We start from the raw sequence: 26,966 nt of genomic DNA on the forward strand, positions 1-26,966 counted from the left end.
AAACTCCTAGAAGATAATGTAGGGAAACATCTTCAGGACCTTGTATTAGGCGGCCACTTCCTAGACTTTACACCCAAAGCACAAGCAACAAAAGAAAAAATAGGTAAATGGGAACTCCTCAAGCTTAGAAGTTTCTGTACCTCAAAGGAATTTCTCAAAAAGGTAAAGAGGCAGTCAACTCAATGGGAAAAAAATTTTGGAAACCATGTAGCTGACAAAAGACTGATATCTTGCATATATAAAGAAATCCTACAACTCAATGATGATAGTACAGACAGCCCAATTATAAAATGGGCAAAAGATATGAAAAGACAGCTCTCTGAAGAGGAAATACAAATGGCCAAGAAACACATGAAAAAATGTTCAGCTTCACTAGCTATTAAAGAGATGCAAATTAAGACCACAATGAGATACCATTTCACACCAATTAGAATGGCTGCCATTAAACAAACAGGAAACTACAAATGCTGGACAGGACGTGGAGAAATTGGAACTCTTATTCATTGTTAGTGGGACTGTATAATGGTTCAGCCACTCTGGAAGTCAGTCTGGCAGTTCCTTAGAAAACTAGATACAGAGTTACCCTTTGATCCAGCGATTGCTCTTCTCGGTATATACTCGGAAGATCTGAAAGCAGTGACACGAACAGATATCTGCACACCAATGTTCATAGCAGTATTATTCAGAATTGCCAAGAGATGGAAACAACCCAAATGTCCTTCAACAGATGAGTGGATAAATAAAATGTGGTATATACACATGATGGAATACTACATGGCAGTAAGAAGGAATGATGTCGTGAAACATACGACAACATGGATGAATCTTGAAGACATAATGCTGAGCGAAATAAGCCAGGAACAAAAAGAGAAATATTATATGCTACCACTAATGTGAACATTGAAAAATGTAAAACAAATGGTTTATAATGTAGAATGTAGGAGAACTAGCAATAAAGAGCAATTAAGGAAGGGGGAACGATAATCCAATAAGAACATATAAGCTATCATGGGTAAATTTAACGTTCTGGGAATGCCCAGGAATGACTATGGTCTGTTAATTTCTGATGGGTATAGTAGGAACAAGTTCACAGAAATGTTGCTATATTAGGTTACTTTCTTGGGGTAGAGTAGGAACATGTTGGAAGTAAAGTAGTTATCTTAGGTTAGTTGTCTTTTTCTTACTCCCTTGTTACGGTCTGTTTGAAATGTTCTTTCAGTGTATGTTTTTTAAATTTATTTATTTATTTATTTTATACAGTTGATTTAAAAAAAGTTAATTAAAAAAAAAAAAATCAAGAAAAAAAATATGCAGAGCCCCCTTGAGGAGCTGGTAGAGAATGCACGGTATTGGGCTTCCCCACCTCGATGGTTGCTAACATGACCAAAGACATAGGGGACTGGTGGTTTGATGGGTTGAGCCCTCTACCACAGGACTTGCCCTTGGGAAGACGGTTGCTGCAAAGGAGAGGCTAGGCCTCCCTATAATTGTGCCTAAGAGCCTCCCCCCAAATGCCTCTTTGTTGCTCAGATGTGGCCCTCTCTCTCTAGCTAAGCCAACTTGGCAGGTGAAATCACTGCCCTCCCCCCTACGTGGGATCAGACACCCAGGGGAGTGAATCTCCCTGGCAAAGTGGAATATGACTCCTGGGGAGGAATGTAGACCCGGCATAATGGGATAATGGGATAATGGGATGGAGAACATCTTCTTGACCAAAACGGGGAAGTGAAAGGAAATGAAATAAGCTTCAGTGGCAGAGAGATTCCAAAAAGAGCCGAGAGGTCACTCTGGTGGACACTCTTACACACAATATAGACAACACTTTTTAGGTTCTAATGAATTTGGTAGCTGGCGGTAGATACCTGAAACTATCAAACTACAACCCATGAATCTTGAAGACAATCGTATAAAAATGTAGCTTATGAGAGGTGAAAATGTGATTGGGAAAGCCACATGGACCACACCCCCCTTTGTCTAGTTTATGGATGGATGAGTAGAAAAACAGGGGAAGGAAAAAAACAAACAAACAAAGGCACCCAGTGTTCTTTTCTACTTTAATTGCTCTTTTTCAGTTTAATTATTATTCTTGTTTTTTGTGTGTGTGTGGTAATGAAGGTGTCAGGGATTGATTTTGGTCATGAATGCACAACTATGTAATGGTACTGTGAACAATCGTACGTACAATTTGTTTTTTATGACTGCATGGTATGTGAATATATCTCAATAAAATGAATTTTAAAAAAAAATTTCATAAAAGCGTTCTGAGGAAAAGACTCACCAGTACAGCAAGTTGCAGGGGTTTTTTGGGTTTTCTGTTTGTTTGTTTTTTACATTTTTTAATTGTGAAATATAACATATTGTATAGCTTTTTTAATTGCAAATATCCACACAGAAGAAAAACAAAATACTTATGATTTAACTTGCTTATACAGTGTGATGAGTGATTTTCAGAATGTAAGATCCTGGGAAGAATGACCTATCCTGTGTACACTATACTATCAACATTAAGCAGAATGCAGAACAAAAGATAAATGTTACTTGACTTTAATGATAATGCCATATGGACAATTATCTAATTAATTCAAATAAAAATGAAGTTAAAACAGTCTTGTTGGTGATTCACAGGCAGCTCTGCATTGTCCTGCCCAGAACAACATTCCCCAGAAGTGTTTTTTTGGTTAACAAATTGTCACCTAAAATAACAGGTTCTGGGGGGAAGATAAGTTTAGGAAATTATGGGTTAAGCCAAGTTAACCCTTTATTGCCAAACTTATTGCCAGAACTTTGCATGTGATAAACAGCACTGTGAAACACCATAAAGGGATACACTATACAGTGTGTCTTAAATTTATTTGTTCTCAGAAATATTTTCATGGGGCATCCCCTGGATCTAGGTCATTCTTGACAGCAATAGAAAAAAAACAGTAAAGAGTCAAAAATTTTAGAAATTAGCTAATCTTATTTCGATAACATTAGAAATATAAAGGCAATTTCATTCTCCTAATTTCCAGGTAGTCAAGGAAACCACAAAGTGAAACTATTCTGTATTATTCCATAATGTTGGATATATGATATTACACATCAAAACCCATAGTTGTATACACAAATAGTGAACCGTACTGTAAACTATGGACTTCAGTTACTAATAATGTATCAGCTTGGGTGCATCAATAGTACATACTAATGCAAGATATTAATAATAGGGGAAACAATGTATGTGGGGGTGGTGGGAAGGGGATATGGGAAACTCTGCTTCCTGTGAAATTTTTCTGTAAACCTACAACTGCTCCAAAAATAAAGATTAAAAAAAAATTTTTTTAAAAGCATATCCTATTATTTTTATAAATCTTTATCTTTCTCCTCTCCCCTAGGAAGAAAAACACAAATCACACCACAAAAAAAGCACTAAATTAAGTTGTTTTCTATTAGGTTGAACTTTATGATGTTACCAACATTCAAGAGTTTTTGACTGACATACCAAAGGGTTCAACCTAACCTGTTTGAGACCTTCCTGAAACCTAATCAGTGGCCACTGATGGAGAAAATAAGTTCCTGTCACTGCATTCGAAGGTCACAGTAAGAATTTGAAAACTATACCGTAATAATTTTGTAGTCTATATTTTTATACTTTTTACAGTTTTTATACTAGAGAAAACTATAGTCATAGCAGTTTGTATAGTATAATTTATATAGTTTATATATTTTTATAAACATCTATATCCATATTATAGATACTAAGAATATTTTCAAACCAAATGTGCTTTGGGAGTATCCTACCCCAATGGCGATGACAGTTGTTATGTATCTTGCACAATCCTGAGCACTTTATATCTGCAAGTTTTGCTTCTAAATAGCACTTTCCAATGAAATAAATGTAAACAAGTACCCTTTCTTAAAATGTTGCCAATACAAACATTTCTACCTAAATTAAAACCAGGATTTCTAAAACCAGCACCCAAAATATATTTTCCAAAAAAATAATTATTCCAGCATAATGAGATAAGCTTCCTACTTCCCTAACATCTGTTTTCTAAAACTAATGTTTATCTTTCATTCATTCATTCAATAAATATTTGAGGGCCTACAATTGCCAGATGCTAGGAATACAATGATGAACAGAGATCCCTTTTCTCATGGAGTTTGCATTCTAGATGGGATGTTACACAATAAATGAGAAAACAAAACCTGAACAAGATAGAAGTTGATTTGTTATTCTAACATGCAAACCATATATAGAAACCTTCCTACCTGAATAGGAAACAAAATTTAAAACATCTAAATTACCATTTTCACACAAAGACAAATAAGAATATGATAAAAACTTTAACTTCTAAAAACATTTTTGGTAAATAAATAAAACTGAGATAATTGCAGCTGAGCCTGGAAAAAATTTCTTGGTGTCAAGATATTTATTAATTACAAAGGAAAAAGCCCTAAACTTTTTATTGGAGAAATCCAGACAACATTTTGACCAAGCGATGGGTTAAGTCATATTGACATCACGAACCCAGACATGATGTGCACTAAGAAAGGCACGTCACTACTTCTAGGGTATTCTTATCAAAAATGCATAACTTCATCTAATCCAGTCATTCTCAAGTGGGGATGATTTTGTCCCCAAAGGATATCTGGCAAATGGAGACATCGTGGTTACCATGACTTGGGGGCATAGGGGGTGAAGTGCTAGGGCCGTTGGGTGGGTTAAGATCAGGGATGCAGCTAAACATCCCACAATGCACAGGACAGCCTCCCACAACAAAGAATTACCTGTCCAAAATGTCAATAGTACTACTGTTGAGAAACCGTGATCTAACCAATGAAAAAATAGCAGGCAGCTCCAAAATAGTCAAAGTAACTAACCAATACTTTTCAAAAATATCAAGGTTGGAAAAGATATGGAACTTTCACAGCTTAGAACAGATTAAAAAATCCTATCACTAAATGCAATGCAGAATCCTGGGTCAGATCCTAAAAAGAAAAAGGATATCACTGGGAAAAAAACAGTGAAATTCAAATAAAGTCAGTAATTGATAGTAGTAGTTGATAGTTGATAGTATTGAGCCAGTGTTTATTTCCTGGCTTAGTAATTGTACTGCGGCATGTGAGATGTTAATAATTGGGGAATCTGCATGAAGAGTATATATGTTTGCTACTTTTCCCTAAGTCTTATTTCAAAATAAAAAGTTAAAAATACTTCTGAGTATGCATTCACAGAATCAACAATGGGGCAATTTGCTGTTGTTGAAGTCCTTTAGTTTTATTCAGCCTTTGTTATTTTAAAAAATTCTGCTATTAGAACAAGGAGGTACCATTTATAAATTAGCAGTGCTTATTTAGATTCCAATAGATTTATTTTGGATAAACACCTCTAAGTGGGGATTTTCTTTGATGAACAAGTAATAATAAATCATTTTTTATGACTTAAATATGGTAATGAAAGAGACAAACTGACTTTGTAATGCTTAAGATGGAAGATGAGGATCTCAGATTTCTCAGTAGGCATGTCTTCTTGACTTCTCTTCCCTCCCTCTACAGCTAGATTCCATGGAGAGGCACAATACTTCAACCACTCTCTTCCCAATATCCTCAATCATTCCATCATCTTCTATCCTATTTCCCTGGACAAAAACAACTCAAATTCATCTGTTCACCTTCTCAGTACTTACATCCCAGATGCTAAAGAATGAAAAAACAAAACACACTATCCTATAGATTGGTTCCTCTGTAAATTCCTGGTCTCCAACCTCAGCTAGACCCGATGCTCCTAGATCTTTTTGTGTTCCTTAGTCCTGTCTATCATTTCCATCAAAGAAAACATAAACCAACCATATAAGCTACACTTTAACTTCCTTTCATCTTTTCAATCTTGACTCTCTGTTCATATTCACCTCTTTTCTTCCTCTCCTCCCTTTATAATGTAAATATAAAAAACATATTGTCTAAAGCTAATCCATCCCATGTTAGAGGCCCATCAGCTCGCATTTTCTCAGGGACCAGGTCTGATTCTTTCTTATTTCATTTCTATTAACTTCTCCATCAATTCTAGTTCTTATAATCAAGATACATAATATACTCAAAACTCTCTCCCCTTTTTAATAAAACATGTCTCACCATACCCAATCCTGTTCATATACTCCTCCCCTAACAGCAAAATTTCTCTGAAAGTTGACATCATTTCCTCACCTTCCAATCCCTCCTTTGCCTCCATACCTACTCCACCACTGAAACTGTCTCCAAGGTCTTCAATATCCTTTGTGTTGCTAAATCCAATAGTCTTATCTTGCTTGATTCCTCTGTAGCATTTTGAGATGATTGCTCCTTCTTTCTTTAACTTCTCTCCTCTTGACTTCAGGTATATCATAGTCTGCCGGTTTTCTTTCAGCCTTTCTGACTTCTTAGTTTTCTTTGAAGCCTCCTTTTTCTACCTCTCACTCCTTTATATGATGGTGTTTCTCGAGGTTCCATAGTAGATCTTCTTACTCTCCACACTTTTTGTAAATGATCCAAATCATTCCTGTGTCTTCAATTATATGCTGATAGCTATATATATATATATATATATATATATATATATATATATATATACACACACGTCCAGAACTGTCTCTCTTGTTTCAGACCTATATATCATACCTGTCTACTGGTCATTTCTATTCAATGTCTGCCAGAGACCTCAAATCCAATGTCCAAAAATGACATCATCCCATCCTCCCCGATCTCTGTGTTCTTTCTCCATGAATGGCACTTCCACCCATCCGTCCAGGCCTGAATCCTAGAAAGCATCTTTTTTCTCCTCTACTTCCCTATCCCCACATCCAACCAATCACCAAGACCTGTTCATTCTGCTTCAGAAATAATTTTTGCATATTTCTATTTCTCTCCATTCCCACAGCCACCACCCAAGTTCAGGCCCTTTTATTCTCTCCCCTGAAGGATCTCCCTGCCTCCAGCCTTGTTCCCTCTAAACGACTCTCCACACTACAGTCATGGTGATCTTTCTACATACACATTGCATCATGGTATTCCCATGTTTAAACCATTCAATAGCTTCCCACTGGCCCAAAGATAAATCCCAAACTCCTTGTGAGGATTTTCAAGGCCCTTTTTGGTTGTCTAGCCTCATCTCCCACCACTGATTCTGCTCACTTAATTCTTTCTTGAACTACTTTTGGTTCCCTGGACATCCAGATTTCTCAGAATGGTTGAGATCCTTCTTCTTGCCCAATTCTACCCAGAATCTAAGAATCAGCATAGATGTCACTTTCTTAACACTCCCCCCTACCATATGCTCCCTCAGTATCCTATATGTCCACCTATAACACTAAATAGAAATTGCAAATTTATGTGCCCATATATTCCACTCCTGAGTAAAATCCATGAGAACAGGTACCATGCGTACCTTGTTTTTTTCCCCTTTTATTTTCCACTAGGCTGATCAATTAACAGCATGCTCATTAAAAAATTCCAACCACTCAAAAATATGAAGTAAAGTAAAAAGAAAAAGCAGTAACCACTGTTGATAGTTTCAGTATTCTTTATTGTATCACCCAGTGACAAACAGCATCTGGCACAAAGTAGCTGCTGAATAAACATATATTGAATGAATAAATGAATAAGTAAGCAACAATTTGACGAATTTATATAATACTGAGTCATGGAATAACAGGATTAATTATATGAGAAAATAATTAATCCTCCTCAAATCATTCTTCTTCCACCAGAAAAAAGAAATATTGCAATTATAATAATTCTAATGTTAAAGGAAAAAATAAATGCATCTGAGGAACACATACAAAAAATACCCATATAAATACCACTGAAAAAAATTACCTTTTAAGTTCCTGTTCCAGTTTTTCAATTTGTTTTTTGCATGAATTCAGTTGCCCCTCCTGGAAATTCACTTGTGACTCTTTGAGTTGAAGTTCATGAGAAATCTTCTGCTTGGTTTTCTCCAGATTTTCACACATTTCCATCAAGCTTTGGTTCTCTCTTTTCAGATTTGTGCCCTCGGTTTTTTCATTTTCAACCTATCAGGGATCATTCAAAAGGAAATAGTTCTTTTATTTCTTGAATTCACCAAGTATTATTTGTAAATATGAGTTTAACATTGATTACTAATTTTCTCAGCTATAGCTGTAATAATCCAGATGTCAATGCTTTATGAACACAGAAATCTTATGTGACCACACTTTGAAGCCTATAGGTAGAAAAGTTCTACAGAATCATTTATTACATTGTCTTAAATCAGGTTTGCATAAAACCACCCGAGGAAAGGGAAACTTTATTATCCTTTCAAGAATTAAAACATCAAAAAACAAAAACCTATAAACCTCCCTTAAGAATTTCCAAGTACAGCTGCTAAAGCCAGTTATCATGAGAAACTGGAAAATTCTCCCAACAACATTTTAGAAGCAATGATTGCATCACCACTTAGTTGGCTAACGTGGAGAAAAGAAAGAAGTACTGTTTAAGAGGTTTAGAAATTCCAAGGTGAAAAGCCTCCTCTCAGAAAGCAATATCCACTTAGACTGGAAAATGCTGTTAATAATAATGTCTGTAGATGCAGGGCCAGAGAGTTTTGGCTTTGTTGGTATATAATGCAAAAGTAATTCCAATTTATGGTCCCAAGTGGAAGTTAAAATGAAACTCAGTAGCCCTAAATATTAGCAGGTAAGCAGAAATGAGGACAGAAGATGGAGGAAATTAAAGCAATTAAAATTAAAATGACCAGAAAAGGAAAGGGGGGAATTACCACCTGAAGAAAGCAAAATCATGTTTCTCTAAATTTCAAACACCAAGATGAAATAACTAATCCGAATAATTATTGAAAATTAATTATTTTTATAGTAAATAATTTTAATTTTAATTTTAATTTTAATACTATAGTTCCAATGATATTACCTTCTGCTTTTGCTTCTGCAGTACAGCCTCCAGAGTTTCAAGTTGAAACTGCCTTTGCTGTCTTTCTTTCTTTAGTTTGTCTAGCTGTCCTTCAAGCTCTTGAATTTTCTGAAGAGCTCTTGTAGGCAGGCCTTCTTTCCATTCTTCTAAAGCCCAGCTCATTTTGTTCTCCTTTATAATTCAAACATTTATAATTAAACTGAAAAAGAATGAACAAACCATTAGTCTTACTGTAGTATAAGAAAACTTGACCTATCAGAGACTAGCTCATCTACAGAAACACCTCTAAGAATCAAGTTTCAAGACTTCCAGGGAAAATAGTGGGTAGGGAGCTCCAGGACTCAGTCATCCCACAAAAACAACTACTAAACAGACAGGGACTATTTGAAACAACTATTTTGAAAGCCCAGAGGCCAGAAGAACACTGTACAGCATCCAAGGAAGAGTGGGAAGAAGAGGCAGATAAATTATGGTAAAGAACTGGACGTTGCTCTCTCCGCAGGGCGGCTACCAGCACCCATTCCCCACTCTCACAGCAGGCTGCTTTGGGGTCCAACCCCTGGGTTGCTTGCTAATGACATAAAGAGACATAAAAATCCTCTTCTCCAAGAATATGGTTGGGCACGATGGATCACTGATCACAGGTTTTGATTAGGACATTCAGATCAAAAGCAGCTGGGTCACCGCTCCAAGGGCAGCCATTGTTTCAACCCAGTCCTGACAAAGGCTGTGGCAGCCATTATTTCAACTTTCCCCTGACAGGGGCCAGAGGCAGTGGAGATTTAAAGATGCAGCACTTCCTCAGGACTGCAGGGGACAGTTAACAAAAGGACTGCATTTGCTGGGGAGGCCAGGAAAGCTCAGCTATGGGAAGACATTGGAGAAGCTTTGGTTGCCCTTCCTGATCCCCCAAAGGCAATTTGGAACCTTCGTGGGTCACTGGCCCTGTTTTGGCTGGGAAAGACTGACTTGGGGAAGTCCTCTCTGGGATTACCCTCCTCCCAGAATTTGCCCTCCAAGCAAAAGGAACTTGAGGCAATGAAATGGGTGTAAAAAACTATAGAGGTGGACAGTCTGGGACAAAGGCCAGTCGGCATCAAATAGCCAAGAGAGGGAGGTCTGTCTCCTGGGAAACAGATGGATAACCAAAGTCCTGTAAATAGGGGAACTACAAAATAATTAACAAGCAAAAGCCCAGGACAAGACAGAGGCCCAGAAAGGCTGGGAAAATCCTGCACACTGAATTTGCTTTGGGCAGACCTTCCTGATAGGGAGGCTGAAGCTCAAGAAAATCTCTGTCTTATCACCAGCTGTTTACAAAACCAAGAAACAGACATCCATGTGAGTAAATCCCAGAGTTAATATTTTAAAATATTAAAATATACAGTGTACAACAGAGTGCAAGACAAAGAAACAGGAAATGATGGCCCAACCAAAAGAAGAGGATAAAAATAAAGAAAACACCAATGAGGATGAAAATATGGATATACCAAACAAAGTCTTGGAAAAAAAAATCCTAAAAATGCTCAAAGATATGAGGAAAGTACAGAGAAACAACTAAAGGACATCAGGAAAGCAATGAATGAACAATATGAGAGTCTAAGTAAAGAGACAGAAATTTAAAAAAGGAACAAAACAGAACTACTGGAGTTGAAGACCACAATAACTGAAATGAAGAATGTGCAAGAGGGTTTCAAGAGCAGATTGGAGCTAGCAGAAGAAACAGTCAGGGAACTTGAAGGCAAGACACTTGAAATGAATCAGGCTAAGGAACAGAAAGAAAAAAGAAATAGTAAAAGCATAAATAGCCTAAGACACCATCAAATTCACCAATATATGCATTACAGGAGTCCCAGAAAGAGAAGAAAGAGAGAAAGGGGCAGAAGGAATAGACCAAGAAATAATGACTGAACTTACCAAACTTAGGAAAAGACATGAATATGTACATCCAAGAAGCTCAGAGAACACCAAACAGGTTAAACATGTAGAAAAACATATCCTGTCTATATTGACTACACTATGAAATGCAAAGGACAAGGACAGAGTTCTAAAAGCTGCAAGAGAAAAACAGCATGTTACATACAAGGGAGTCCCAATTAGATTGAGTGCCAATTTCTCATCAGAAATCATGGAGGAAAGAAGGCTATGCAGTGAAATACTTAAAGTGCTGAAGGAAAGCATCTGCCAGCCAAGAATTTTATATCCGGCTAGACACTTTCAAAAGTGAGGGAGATGAGAACATCTTCTTGACCAAAAGGGGGAAGCAAAATGAAACAAAATAAAGTTTCACTAGCTGAGAGTTTTCAAATGGAGTCAAGAGGTCACTCCGGTGGGCATTCTTATGCACTATATAGATATCCCTTTTTAGGTTTCAGTGTGTTGGAATAGCTAGAAGTAAATACCATCAAACTCCAACCTAGTAGCCTTGACTCTTGAAGATGATTGTATAACTATGTAGCTTACAAGGGGTGACAGTGTGATTGGAAAATCTTGTGGATCACACTCCCTTTATCCAGTGTATGGATGGATGAGTAGAAAAATGGGGACAAAAACTAAATGAAAGATAGGGTGGGATGGAGAGGATGATCTGGGTGTTCTTTTTTACCTTTATTTTTTATTCTTATTCTTTCTGGTGTAAGGAAAATGTTCAAAACTAGACTGGGGTTATGAATGCACAACTATACAATGGTACTGTGAACAGCTAACTGTATACCATGGATGATTGTATGGTATGTGAATATATCTCAACAAAACTGAATTTTTTAAAAAAGTAAGGGAGAGATTAAAACATTCTCAGATAAACAAGAGCTGAGGGAGTTCATCACCACTAGACCAGCCCTACAAGCAATGCTAAGGGAGTTCTTCAGACTGAAAGGAAAGGACACTAGACAGTGGTTCAAAGCAGCATAAAGAAACAGAGAGCTGCTGTAAAGACAACCATTTGGGTAATTATAAACGCCAGTATTATTTATTGTATTGTGTGGTATGTAAGTCCACTTCTTACTTCCTGCAGGTACTAATATGCAACTGCATAAAAAGTAATGATAAATCTAGGCTTTTGGACATCCACTGTACAAAGATATAAGTGGTAACAAGTACAAAAAAAAATGGTGGGGGGACAGAGAGGTATAGAAAAGGTATATACAAAACATTGACACAATTAAAAGACAAATAGGAAAATTTTTGCAACAAATGTGATAGCCTTAATAAATAAAGAGCTCAAACAAATTGACTGAAGCAATATAAAGACCCCAGTGGATAGTGTTAAAGGAAATAAACAGATAACTTGTAGGAAGATAAATAAATGTCTAGTAAATATTTAAAGAGATGTTCACATCATTAATATTCAAATAAATGTAAATGAGATAACAACACAAAGGGTAAGGGAGGCCGTGCAATAACCCATGGGGAAACAGCATTCAGGAAAGGACCCATATACCCTCTCCTGCCATCAAACCATTGTTTTATTCAGATGCCTCCTCATTGCCAATCTTCTCTGTGCTGTGCAGTGAAATTGAATAGTACATGTTGATAGTAAAGGGGGCTCTCTACATTTTCCCACTTATTTTTCTAGACAAAACAGCTTTACATACATTAATAATGACGAGGATGCTTATAATTATGATGATAATATGAATAACATTTGTGGAGCTCTTTACGCATCAGACACCATGGAAAGGTTTTATTCACTCAGTCCACAGATATGTGATGAACTTGGTTGTGTGCCAGGAGGGGTCTAGGACTGAGGGTTTAGCAAAAATAAATAACAATGAAGTGATAAACACTAATTCTGGAAAGCGACCCAGCAAAATGTATCAATAGTCCTAAAAAATGCCCATGCTCTTAGATCCAATAATGCTTCCTCTAGGGATATAGTCTCAGGAAATAATAAGAAAAGTAGACAAAGATTTGTAACTAAGATGGACGTATCTTATTTATAACAGTTGTGTTCAGATGATATTTCAGATCAACTTTCTGTTTTTCATACCTTAGTGTTGCTACAGTATTGCTTTAACAATAAACATGTATTGGAAAAAAAAAAAGAAAAAGAAAAGGTATATATGCATGCTATTGATGGTTATATATTTAGGATGTTAAATTTTATCCCCATGGTAACCAGCAGGAAAATAGATTTTAAAACATATATCTAGATAGAAGTTAGAAGGCACTCAATATGGTACAACACAAAAAAGCAAATAAATATAAAAGTAAACATTAACGTAAGTGATGAACAAAAAAAGGTACCAGACTTACAAAGGTTAAATAGCAAAATAGCAGAAGTGACTTTAAATGTAAATGGATTAAACTCTCCAGTAGTGACTTTAAATGTAAATGGATTAAACTTTTCAGTCAAAAGGCAGAGATTGGCAGAATGGATTTAAAAAAGCACAACCCAGCATACGTAATCTACAAGAGACTCACCTTAAAGTCAAGATATAAGTAGGTTGAGGGTGAAAGGATGCGAAAAAATATACCATGCACATAGTAACCAAAAGAGAACTAGGGTGGCCATACTAATATCAGATAAAATAGACTTTAAGTCAAAAACAATTTGGACAACAGTATGCCAGGCCCTTACCAAAAGTAGTCCCCAAATACCTAGGTCCCTACCTGAGATTCTGTAAAAGATTAACTTGCTAAGTTTTATCTCTCAGAAACTTAAATCCACTGGAGTGTTCCTATGTCAGATAAGTCCTAAAAACCAGAGGCAACAACCTCTTTAAGAAGAATAATCAGATGCAGACCCTTCCCCATACTTTCGACATCTCCTTTCAATATGAACAAGTTAGGGTGCTCACTGCCTAGATGCCCCTGAAGATGGAGAAAGAGATTAAGTGAGAGGAAGGGATAGCAACAAACAAGATAAGATTTAACAAAGGTCTATGAATACTGAAACTGTATATAAATAAATATATACATATATATGCATATATATATTTATCTATATTTTTTTAGATGCTGGGGTGTTGGAATAGCTAGAAGGATGTAAATGACATGGTGGAATTGTAACCTGTAACACTTTTTGAAATTTGCTCTACAGTTACATGTTGAATTGTGCTTTGAAAGTCTTCAACTTTCTGTCTATACTCTATATTTCATAAGGAAAGAAATGAAACTGTGGAACTGTAACCCATAACAATTTTTGAAATTACCTATATAACTGTTTTTGAGCTGTACATCGAAAGTTAACACTTTCCTGTATGCATGTTATATGTTACAATAATGGAAATAGCTGAAGTTGTGGAACTGTGACCCATGACATTCTTTGAAATTTGCTCTCTAACTACTTGTTAAATTGTACTTTGAAAGTTATCACTGTTCTGTATATATGTTAAAGTTCACAACAAAAAAAAGCATTAAAAAAACCACTTGGACAGATATATACTGATAAAGGGGAAAATTCAACAGTAAAATGTAACAATTATAAATATATATGCACCAAACAGGAGAGTTCCAAAACATATGAAGCAAAAACTGACAGAATGGAAGGGAGAAACTGACACATATAAATCAATAGAATATTTTAACATACCACTCTCAGTAGTGTATAGAACATCTAGTCAGAAGACCAGTAAGGAAACAGGATTTGAATAATACACTAAGCCAACCAGACCTAACAGACATATATAGAATACTGCACACTACGAAAATTGAATCCATATTCTTCTCAAGTGCACATGGATCATTCTCTAGGATAGACCATATGTGGGATCATAAAACAAGTCACAATAAATTCAAAAATATTGAAATCATACAATGTATGTTCTCTGACTACAACAGAATAGAGCTAGAAATCATTAACAGAGGGAGAAATGGATAATTCACAAATATGTGGAAATTAAGCAACATACTCTTAAACAACAAATGGATTAAATTAGAAATCACAAGATAAATTAGGAAATTTCTTGAGGCGAATGAAAATGAGAATACAACATATCAAAATTTATGGGATGCAGTGAAGGCAGTGGTGAAAAGGAAATTTATAGCTCTAAATGCTTACATTCAAAAAGAAGAAAGACTTCGAATCAGAGACATAACCTCTGGAAGAACTAGAAAAAGAAGAGCAAACTAAACCCAAAGCAAGCAGAAGGAAGGAAATAACAAAGATTCCACAAGACGTAAATGAAATAGGAAAAAAAAAAATAGAGTAAACAAAGCCAAAAGTTGGCTCTTTGAAAAGAACAGCAAAATCGACAAATGTTCAGCTAGACTGACAAAGTTAAAAAGAAAGAGGCTACAAACCCGGCATTGTGGGATGAAGAACATCTTCTTGACCAAAAGGGGGATGTGAAAGGAAATGAAATAAGCTTCAGTGGCAGAGAGATTCCAAAAGGAGCCGAGAGGTCACTCTGGTGGGCACTCTTACGCACAATATAGACAACCCTTTTTAGGTTCTAAAGAATTGGGGTAGCTGGTGGTAGACACCTGAAACTATCAACTACAACCCAGAACCCATGAATCTTGAAGACAATTGTATAAAAATGGAGCTTATGAGGGGTGACAATGGGATTGGGAAAGCCATAACGACCACACTCCCCTTTGTCTAGTTTATGGATGCATGAGTAGAAAAATAGGGGAAGGAAACAAACAAACAAACAAACAAACAAAGGTACCCAGTGCTCTTTTTTACTTTAATTGCTCTTTTTCACTTTAATTATTATTCTTGTTATTTTTGTGTGTGTGCTAATGAAGGTGTCAGGGATTGATTTAAGTGATGAATGTACAACTATGTAATGGTACTGTGAACAATCGAATGTACAATTTGTTTTGTATGACTGCGTGGTATGTGAATACATCTCAATAAAATGAAGATTAAAAAAAAAAAACAGAAAGAGGCTACAAATAATGAAAATCAGAAATGGAAAGGGGAGCATTACTAATGACTCCACTGAAATGAAAAGGACTATAAAAGGATACTATGAACAACTATACACCAATAAAATAGATACACTAGATGAAATGGACAAATTCTTAGAAACATACAAACTACCTACATTACTCAAAAAGAAAGAGAATATCTCAATAAACCAATAACTAGTAAAGAGATTGAATTAGTAATCACAAACCTCCCAACAAAGAAAAGCCCAGGACCAGAGGGCTTCACAGGTGAATTCTATCAATCATTCCAAGAAGAATTAATACCAATCCTGCTCAAACTCTTCCAAAAAACTGAAAAGGAAGGAACACTACCTAACTCATTTTGTGAAACCAACATCACCCTAATACCAATACCAGACAAAGATACTACAAGAAAAGAAAATTACAGACCAATTTCTCCAATGAATATAGATGCAAAAATCCTCAAAAAAAAAGAAATAGTAGCCAAATAGAATCCAATAGCACATTAGAAAAATTATACATGATCAAGTGGAATTTATCCCAGGTATGCAAGGGTGGCTCAACACAAGAAAGTCAATTAATGTAATACATCACATTAACAAAAGGAAGGGGAAAAACCACATGATCATCTCAATTAAGGCAGAAAAGTCATTTGACAAAATCCAGCATCCTTTCTTGATAAAAACACTTTGAAAGATAGGAAGAGAAGGAAACTTCATCAAGATAGAGGGCATGTATGAAAAACCCACAGCTAATATCATACTCAATGGTAAAAGACTGAAAGCTTTCCCTCTAAGATCAGGAACAAAACAAGGATGCCCACAAATAACCACTGTTACTTAACATTGTGCTAGAAGTTCTAGCCAGAGAAATTGGGCAAGAAAAAGAAATAAAAACCATCCGAATTGGAAAGGAAGAAGTAAAATTTTCACAATTGGCAGATGACATTATCCTATATTTAGAAAGTCCCACAAAATCTACAACATAGCTCCTACAGCTAATAAATGAGTTCTGCAAAGCAGCAAGATACAAGATCAACATGCAAAAATCAAGTTTCTATACACCAGTAAGGAGCAATCTGAGGAGGAAATCAAGAAAAAAATCCATTTGCAATAGCAACTAAAAGAATCAAATATCTAGGAATAAATTTAACCAAGGATATAAAGGATCTATACACAGAAAACTACAAAACATTGCCAAAAGAAATTTTAAAAGACCTAAATAAATGAAAGGACATTCCATGTTCATGGATGGGAAGGCTAAATATCATTAAGATGTCAATTCTACCCAAATTGATTTACAGATTCAATGTAATCCCAATCAAAACTCCAACAGCCTACTTTGCAGAAATGGAACCACATCATCAAATTTATTTGGAAGGGCATGGGACCCTGAAGAGCCAAAAACATCTTGAGAAAGAAAAATGAAGTTGGAGGATTCTTACTTCCTGACTTTAAAACATATTACAAAGCTACAGTTGCCCAAACAACATGTTACTGGCATAAGGATAGATATATTGACCAGTGGAATCACACTGAGAGTTCAGAAATAGGCCCTCACATCTATGGTCAACTGATTTTTGAAAAGGTGGTCAAATCCACTCAACTGGTTCAGAACAGTGTCTTCAACAAATAGTGCTAGGAAAACTGGACATCCACATCCAAAAGAATGAAAGAGGACCCATATCTCATACCTTATAGAATTAACTCAAAATGGGTCAAAGACCTAAATGCTAAACCTTAAAGCTAGAACCCTAAAACTCCTAAAAGAAAATGTAAGGAAGCATCTTCAAGATCTTGTGGTAGGCAATGGTTTCTTTGACCTTACACCCAAAACACAAGCAAAGAAAGAAATAGATAAATGGGATTTCCTCAAAATTGAATACTTTTGTGCTTCAAAGCTCTTTGTCATGAAAGGGAAAAGGCAGCCTATTCAATGGGAGAAAATATTTGGAAACTACATATCCAAAAAGGGTTTAATATCCAGACTATATAAATAAATCCTTCAACTCAACAATAAAAAGACAAACAAACCAATTTAAAAATGGGCAAAAGATTGAATAGAGATTTTTCCAAAGAGGAAATGCTAATAGTTAAAAAGCACATGAAAAGATGCTCAGCATCACTAGCTATTAGGGAAAAGCAAATCAAAACCACAATGAGATATAATTTTACACCTACTAGAATGGCCATTAAAAGAAACAGAAAACTACAAGTGCTGGAGAGGATGTGGAGAAATAGGAACACTATTCACTGCTAGTGGGAATGTAGAATGGTGCAGCCACTTTACAAGGCAGTTTGGTGGTTCCTCAGAAAGCTAAGTATAGAACTGCCATATGATCCAACAAGTCTGTTACTAGGTACATACTTAGAAGAAATGAAAGCAGGGACACAAACAGACATTTGCACAATATTCATAGCAGCATTATTCACAATTACCAAAAGAGGGAAACAACCCAAGTGTCCAAAAACCAATGAATAGACAAATAAAATGTGGTATATACATACAATGGAATATTATTAAGCCCAAAAAAGGAATGAAGTTCTGACACATGTACCAACATGGATGAACCTTGAAGACATCATATTGAACGAAATAAGCCAGACACAAAAGGACAAATATTGTATTATCTCACTGTTTTGAAACAATTAGAATAAGCAAACTCAGAGTCAGAATCTAGAATATAGGCTACAGGAGTGAGGGCAAGAGTTAAGGCTTAAAATGTACAGGGTTCCTATTTGGAATGATAGAAATATTTTGGTAATGGATAGTGGTGATGGTAGCACAACACTGTGAACACAATAGCAGCACTGAAATCTGAATATGATTAAAACAGGAAATGTTAGATTTTATATATAACAGATTGAAAATTTTTTTAAAAAATCACTACACAGTGAAACCTAAGTTAAACAATAGATTTTAATTAATAGTACAATTCTCAAAATGTGCTATCATCAATTATAACAAATGTTCCACACCAATGCAACACGTTGGTGGTGGGGTGGTATATGGGAATCCTGTATTTTACACATGATTCTTCTGTAAACCCACAACTTCTCTAATAAAAAGAAAAAGATCAAGCTTCAGTACTCCCTATTTAAAAAGACAACAAAGTATAATGTCTTCTCCATCCTGTGAAAACAATCACTTTATGATGTATATAATATGCTTGTTTGGTCTGCACATGCATTCCATTTTTCTTATTTCTCAGTTTTCACTTCTTATTTGGCTACCTGATTTCTATTGCTCACAGGAATATTTCGCTATAAGGTGGTCAGGTAAAATAGGTCCTATAAATATATAAAATGCATAACAAGCTATTTTGCAAATGCTCTTATTTCCCTTCTCACTTTATTAATTCCCACTCATACTTTGTCCTTCAGTTCAAGTCCTTTTCCTCTGGGAAGCCTTCCCTGAGATCCCTGGCTTGGTCGTATGTCCCGGTCATAGTCTCTCATGGCACAGGTACCTCCAGGTAACTCCTACTAAAAAGTTATCTTTTATTGAAACAATGAAGGAAGAATAAATGCCAGATTAGTGACAGAATCATTCCAAAAGGCAGTAACGTCAGTCTCCAGACATACCTCGACCAGCAAACAGGTGTATAGCCTGGATTCAGATTCCATCTTAGCCATTTAAAATACGTGTGACCTTGGGCAAGTTATTTAGTCACTTTGTGCCTCAGTTTCCTAATTTGTAAAATGGGGATGATAATTGTGGCAATTTCATATGGTTCTCCTGAGGATGAAGTGAGTTAAAAATTATTAAAGCTTTACACCCTGGTAAGCCGTCTATACATGTTAGCTATTCTATTAGTCTCTGAAAACATTTTTTTAATGTATGTATTTCAGCCTATGGCAGAGTGAAGTGGTCCCTCTCCTCAAGCACATCTTAAGAAATGTAAGTCATCTGGAAATAGTGTGGCAACTGTTCTTTATTCATTAGCCTTTAAAACTTCAATGAAAGAGAAAGGATTCAATTTGCAGTTATTCTAGCAAGAGGGTGAGAATTCATTTTTTACTAAATGAAGTCCAGAACCCATTTTAGTGTTTTGTTTCAAACGATCTTCCCAATAAAATTTTTTTAACAGAACTAAGAGTTGATGAAAGGACTAAAAATGATTTTTAAAAGATGTTTAAAAATTAAGACGGAGGAGCAAAGATCTCAGAAAATTAATGACTTACATATAAAGTCTTAGAAAGCTGTGTTTTCACTTCCAGATTTGTTTTTTGTTTTGTTTTGTTTTGTTTTAACTTCACTTCTTGGAATATATCTTAAACTCCACTACTATTTGCACAAAAACTACTGAAGATGCCTCATGCCTCTCCACTAACAAAGGACAATTTACCTTTGCCACAATATACGGCACCTTCCATTCCAATTTAGCTACTTATTCAGGGGTGGGAGTACAAGACCCAAGAGGCACAATACTAAAACTTTATCCTAAACAATTCAGCTAGTCACTGATACCATTACAGCAAAATGCCATAGCTAGCAAAATATTAAAAGGAGCTAAAAATTTAGAAGGTGACAAAAGAAATCAACAGAAGGAAAACTGGCAAGTTGAATACCTTTCCATTTCAAAGTCTAAGATAAAACAATCACACCTAAGCCAACTGTGATTAAAGCAGACTTTGACACATCAAGGCATCAGCCAGCAACCATCTATATCAGGGTACTGGGGCAAAAGAGCACATTTGCATCTCAAATATAAGTTGGGGGAAGGAAAGCGGGGTGAAGAAAATCCCTGGACGTCAGGTCCCTGCAAGGAAAATATGCGGGTCTATCTTCCTCTCTAGAAAACGGTCTACCTTTTTATCTAAAATATGTGAAGGACACGCTATATGGCCGAATCATCCAAGCGTTCAAGTGCTCCTGGAAGTTTGTGTGACTAACCCAACACACCACTTCAGGCCCGTTTTCATGCTTTCTCTTTACCAGAATCCCCCTGTCCACCGAGAAAACCAAGTCCCCGCCCACCGTGCCATGGCCGGGCCTCAGAGCGATAATCCTGCCTCCTTCACTAGACCAGGCTCCTCAAGGACAAGATTCATGTCATTTATTGCTTAAAACTCAGCACATAGCTGAAACCTGGCACACAAGCGCATCTAAATAAACGTGGGAGGAAAAAGAAGAGAAGAGAGAAGTGCTCTCGTAATCAACAATGCATACACCACTCCGCAGCCCAGATGAAAATCCAAGCTTGCGTTCTCTCAATGCAACAAAGCACCGGTGTCCGAATTTCAAATAGGAGCCACTGATTCCTGGTTTTAGAGCGCTGCTTGGAAACATCTAGTGATCGCCAATTTTTTTTACCTTACAAAGGACGAAACCGAGTCTTCCAAAATACGAGTTCGTGACCCAGCAGGGTCTCCCGACACAAGTGTGAGGCCAGTTTCACCAGAAGCAGAGGGGCACCGACACCCTAGAACCTCACCCACAGTCGCGACAGGAGCTTCAAACCCCAGTCGTGTCAGCTCAGAGGGGCCGGTCCAGTCCCTACAGGGTCTGGAGTGCGATCCCGGAAGCATCCCTGCCCCGTGTATTCCGCAGAAAGCTACTGGCTCCCCCACGCCCGCCGCCAGGCCGGGCGCTCACCTTGCTATCGGAGACGGAGAAACAGCCTCTCAGAGAGTCCAGTCCCCGCGCAGCCTCCTCGGGGTAGAGCCCAGTTCCTAATTCAAACTGCCCGCGGCCGCCACCCGCTCCGATTCGCCTGCTTCCGGTCCCGATCAAACTCACCTCCAAGCTTATTGGTCAATGTAGCGTCTTTCGGGCCAATCCGCGTCCCCATAATTGGACTGCCGCCTCTGATTGGGTTTTCTGGATGGATTTAAAAATCAAGCCCTCGTGATCCGAGCTGCCAGCCCTAGGATTAATATATTTTGTTGTTGCGGCCGGGACGCGGAGACAGTGTGCGGTTGCTGAGGCTGCAGCTGTTTTGAGCAGCTATTTTCGCAAAAGCTAGGGTATGGGCCCTCAGATTAAGAGGGCGTGGTCTATCGCCTACAACCAGCGGCAGTGCTGCGCCGTGAAAACTTTTATGTACTGCACATACATATCTATTTATTAAATATGTAATTTAGCACTAAATATATAATTTAGTACTATGCTTGCCTGCATTCTTCAACCCATTCTTAAGTGCCATTCTTAACAATTCTTTGAGGAAAACATCTTCATTTCATTGAAAAGTTAACGAAGGCACCATAGAAGCTAAATAATTTGAATATGAATCTAGATATATAGGATCTCGTTATAACTGCTGTCCACTACTGATCAAATTTTGAAGAGGAGATTCTGGACACTTGTATGCAGGGTTTCTAAGGGTAAGACAATGCAGCCAGAAGAATCTTAAAAACTGGATGTGATCGCTTCTTTTTATGAAGCCCGCTAGTTTATGTGTTTTCTGTACTTGCTTTATTTTCCTATATGCCTATAAGTAAACTTCTGAAGGTAGTAAGAAAACAGTGATTTGTTGAATTAATATATCCCTAACAATTTGCTGCTGACCCCCAAAAGTTTCCAAACTTTCCACACCATGGACTGTCTACCTTTCATTGGACTTTTTCTGAGACCTAGACTGCTCCCTTACATTTTCCCTCTTCTTGCTGAAATTCTGCTCATCCCTCAGTATCCAGTTCAAATGCTATTTCCTTCATAAAGCCGCCCTATCTGCACCCACCCTTAGAAATAACTATTTCCGAGATTTTCCCTAGAACTTGGTTTATGCTTCACTTTTAGGACTTTTCACCATGTCTTCTATTATGTTTATGTCTATGTCTGGGTCCATCAGACTCAAAATCTTTTTAGAGTACAATCTATTTTAATTCATCTTGCATCCCTAGTAACTTCCTAGTAACACTCTCACCTCAGAAGATGACCTCTCCACTTCACAGAGAAAATATAAGGTGTCTGGCAGGCACGCCTTCAAAGTCCAGCCACCCAAATTTATGAACTTGCCAAAATGTAAAGCGATTGTTCCCTCCACAACAATGGGAAAGGTATTTCTACATCTTCCTAAAGCTGAACAATTCCTGTGTTCTAGAGCCCCTGGCTTCTGAGGAACTTCACTCTCTCAATTATGCCCCACAAACAAGAATCTTGAACGGCTCTCACTTTCCTGCCTCTTTCTATTAGACCTGATCAAACCTTTCCTTTTAAAAAGAAATACTTACTCAATCCCACATTTCCCCACTCCTGCCCCCAGCTGTCACCATCTCTCCCTCCTCAAATTCCGTTTCCATTTTAGACTTGTTAAATAATTTTCCATACTCATTCTTATCAATTACTTTTTTCCAAAAAAAAAAAAGTACTTTATATAAATGGAAAACAATATAATCTATTATTTTAAGGAGTTATTTAGTTTTCATTTTTTCATATTAATGATGCAGCTTTATGAGGACTCAGAACTTTTTATAATTACGCACTTATCTATCTAATTATGAGATTGTCACTTCCACTGCAATGTCAATTCCATGAAGTAGGAATCCCATATGGGCTGTTGGTGCTGATGTTGTTTTAATTTGTTTGGTTTGGTTGTTGCTCTTAGTATTAGATCAAATATATTTTTCCATCTTTTTACTATCAACATGCCTGTATCTGTGTTTTAGAGGCTTCTCTTGAAAGCAGCAATGGTTTTATTCCATTTTTATCCATTCTGATGCTCTATATCTTTTTTAAATTAATTTTATTGAGATATAATCTGCATAAAATGAAATGCATTGATTTTAATTGTACAGTGCAATCAGTTTTGGCAAATTAAGACACTTCGGTATTCACCACTAAAATCAAAATATAAACATTTTTCCACACCAGAAGTTGCCTTTGCACCCCTTCTATTTATCCACCCCACCAACTCCCAGTGAACCACGAATCTATTTTCTGTCATTAAATATTGAATTTGTCTTTTCTAGAGTTTCATATATCTGGCATTATATAGTGTGTACTCTTTTGTGTCTGGCTTCTTTTGCTCAGCATGTTCGGTTTTTTTTTTAATTCAGTTTTATTGAGATGCTCAATATGTTTTTGATATTCATTCTTACGTTATATGTAACTGTATTTATTTATTTTTTACTCCCAAGATGTATGTCTGTCTTTGCATGGATATACAATTGGTTTATCCATTTACCTGTTGATTGACATTTGTGTTCTATCCTGTTTGGCACTATTACGAATAACACTGCTATGGTCTTTTGTGTTTAAGTCTTTGCATTGACATGGGTTTTCATTTCTCTTGTGAAATATTTAAGAGTGAAATTGCTGAGTCAAATAGTAAATTAATGTTTAATTTTTTAAGAAATGCCCAAAATCTTTTCCAAAAAAATTGTACCATTTGGCATTCCCACAATGTGTAAGTGTTCTAAATGATACACATACTGGCCAACACTTAATATTGTCAACATTTAGAATTATGTCATTCTAATTGAGGTATATGTTATATTACTGTGGATTTAATTTGCATTTCTCTGATGACTAATGTTGTTGAACATCTTTTAATATGCTTATTGATCAATTGAGTTGTTGATCTTCTTACTATAAGTTCTCATATATCCTGGATAAAAGTTCTTTATCGTATATATGTATGTATGTGTGTATGTGTGTGTGTATATATATATACACTATAACTTGTCTTTTCAATTTCTTAATGATATCTTTCAAAAATCAAACATTTTTAATATTGATCTGCAAAATTATTCAATTTTCTCTTTCATAGGTCATGCTTTTTTGTGTCTTAGCTAAGAAATCTTTACTTAACCTCAAAATTTCTCTCCTTTTTGTATTCTTCTGGAAGTTTTATAATTTGAGTTTTTACATTTAAGTCCATGATTCTTTTTGAGTTTATTTTTCTGTATGGTATGAAATAAGTGTTGAAGTTTACATTTTTCCATATAGAAAGCCGATTGATCTAATACCATTTATATGAAAAGATCATCCTTTTCCCATTGAAAAGCACCTTTGTTGAAAATCAATTGGTCATATAAATGTGGATCTATTGCTGCCTCTCTATTTTGTTCCGCTAATCTATACCTCTATCTTTACACTGATATCACCTTGTCTTGATTACTGTAGATGTCCGATAAGTTATGAAATTAGGTAATGTGAGTCTTCCAACTATGTTCGTTGTTAAAATTGGGTTGTCTATTCAAGGGTCTTTATTTTTACATAAAAATTTAAAATCAGATTATGTGAAGCCATAGGTTTTCACAATCAGTGATTGTGAAAACCTATGGCTTCACATAATCTTGATTGTGGATCAAGGATATAGTCCAGTATCCTTGATCCAGAGTCAAGGATACTAGATTGCAGTTCAACAATTTCAGATATTTCCTTCTAACTCTTCTGATAAACTAAAAACTAAAAAGGGATATTCATATAATGCATAAGAGTTACCTCCAGAATGGCCTCGCTACTCCATTTGAAATCTCTCAGCCACTGAAACTTTATTTTGTTTCATTTCTTTTCCCCTTTTTGGTCCAGAAGACTCTCTCAATCACACAATGCAGGGTCCAGGCTCATCCCTGGGAGTCACAACCCACATTGCCAGGGAGATTTACATCCCTGGGAGTCATGTCCCATGTAGAAGGGAAGGAAGTGAGTTTATCTGCTGAGTTGGCTTAGAGCGAGAGGCCACATCTGAGCAACAAAAGAGGCCCTATGGGTATGGCTCTTAGGCACAATTATGAGTAGGCTTAACCTCTCTTTTGCAGTAACAAGCTTCATAAGGGCAAGCCCCAAGATGGAGGTCTCAGCTTAAGTTGGTAGTCCCTAATGCTTGCAAGAATATCAGGAATTCCCCAGCTGGGGAGGTTTAACATTTCTGCATTTTGCCCCAATCCCTCAAGGGAGGGGGGGGGGGTTGCAAATAAATTACTGCCCAAATTACTCTGGTTGTATCGGGGCTTCATGCTAACCTGTACAAACCAATAAGATCTCACTCTGTAGTCAAGTTTCCATGTAATTACCATATTTGAGTAAACAGACCATACAAGTTAAATTATATAGTGTGCTACAGAAAATATAGATTTTGCACCAAACAATCATCTCTTCCTTTGGTCCTACACAAAAGCCAAAGTTTTAAAATGCAGTTAATATCATCCTCTACCCTTTAGTCTGATCTACCCCAATTTTAACAAAGTCCATTTTGTTCATATCTTCAATCAAAGTCTGATCTCCTTTTCAGCCTCTTTAACAGTTGATTCATGGGGCAATGCTGACACTCACAGCTGCCAAACTCTGTCTCTAAGTCCCAGGTGTCACACAGACACCCAAAGCTCCAGGGACCGACCACATCACACACAAACAGCTCAGAATCTCAAACTTTAGAAATAACTGTTACAACTCATGAATACATGTGACTGCTGTAAGAGCTTACAATCTAGGAACCTTTACATAAACCTTCCCCTGATAACCTATGCTCCCAGATTCAATTATCTGTTTGCACAATATTATTAGTCCATATTAGTGAGGCATTATAATGTTTGCCTTTTCATTTCTGGTTTATTCCCTCAACCTACTGTCCTCACATCCCATTGCTTCTTTATTTCTCTGTTTGCACCTAGTCACCAAGCAACATTCTATAAGCCACTTAGTATTATGATTACTGAATACTTAGAGTACTTAGTTACAAGCAATAGTAACAAACTCTAGCTATTTTGAGCAGAAACAAAATTTATTAAAAGATACATGTGGAGTGAGTGGCTACATGGTGCATCATAGGAGCACAGGCTCTGGCACAACAGAGAATTTCGGCAAATGACCACTTCAATACTTAAGCAGCACAAAGTATCCAAAAGAGTAGGGGAAGAGTTCCCATCACGGCCAGTCCCTCAGGGAGGCCAACTGCTTGGGTAAGGGTTGGTGGGTGGTGGCTCCACACATTCTGGTTTGCATCAGAGATGAGGGACCCTATGCTGCCCTAGTGATGGGTTTTTATACACCCCAGGATGAGGGGTCCCTGCCACTGAGCAAAATGCATGTATCAAGTAAACTGTACAGAGTTGCCACCCTGACAAGCAGCTGGGAATGCTTGTTCCTGGTTTTGTGTCCAAAATATGAGGTATGGTCTGAGTATTTCACTTCTGGGTAGCTTGATTTCATGGTGACACCTAACACCTCCCTGGACTGTCAATGGAAACATACCAAAACACCTGCATGCAAACAATCAAGAGGGGTAAAAGAGCAAGGTAGCATGTCTGTGACTTCCCCAGCAATATGGGAAGCTCACA

At 36.8% G+C, this 26,966-nt stretch overlaps 1 protein-coding gene across 2 annotated transcripts in view; it reads right to left on the reverse strand.

The window, feature by feature from the left end:
- CENPF (centromere protein F) overlaps positions 1-21,506 on the reverse strand; it is an 80,804-nt gene extending 59,298 nt beyond the window's left edge. Inside the window, exons 1-3 of one of the 2 annotated variants that reach the window (XM_037823881.1) lie at positions 21,484-21,506; positions 8,902-9,100; positions 7,831-8,027 (exon numbers count right to left, since the gene is read on the reverse strand). In XM_037823881.1, the coding sequence (XP_037679809.1) occupies positions 7,831-8,027; positions 8,902-9,063 (359 nt within the window). In that variant the 5' untranslated portion in view covers positions 9,064-9,100; positions 21,484-21,506. Of the gene's footprint in view, positions 1-7,830; positions 8,028-8,901; positions 9,101-21,339; positions 21,380-21,483 lie in introns of those variants that run through there. The other variant, XM_037823873.1, reaches the window with a different exon arrangement.
- Between the last annotated feature and the right edge of the window lie 5,460 nt (positions 21,507-26,966).

Source organism: Choloepus didactylus, chromosome 2 (genome assembly GCF_015220235.1).
Source record: "Choloepus didactylus isolate mChoDid1 chromosome 2, mChoDid1.pri, whole genome shotgun sequence".
NCBI lineage: Eukaryota > Metazoa > Chordata > Mammalia > Pilosa > Megalonychidae > Choloepus > Choloepus didactylus.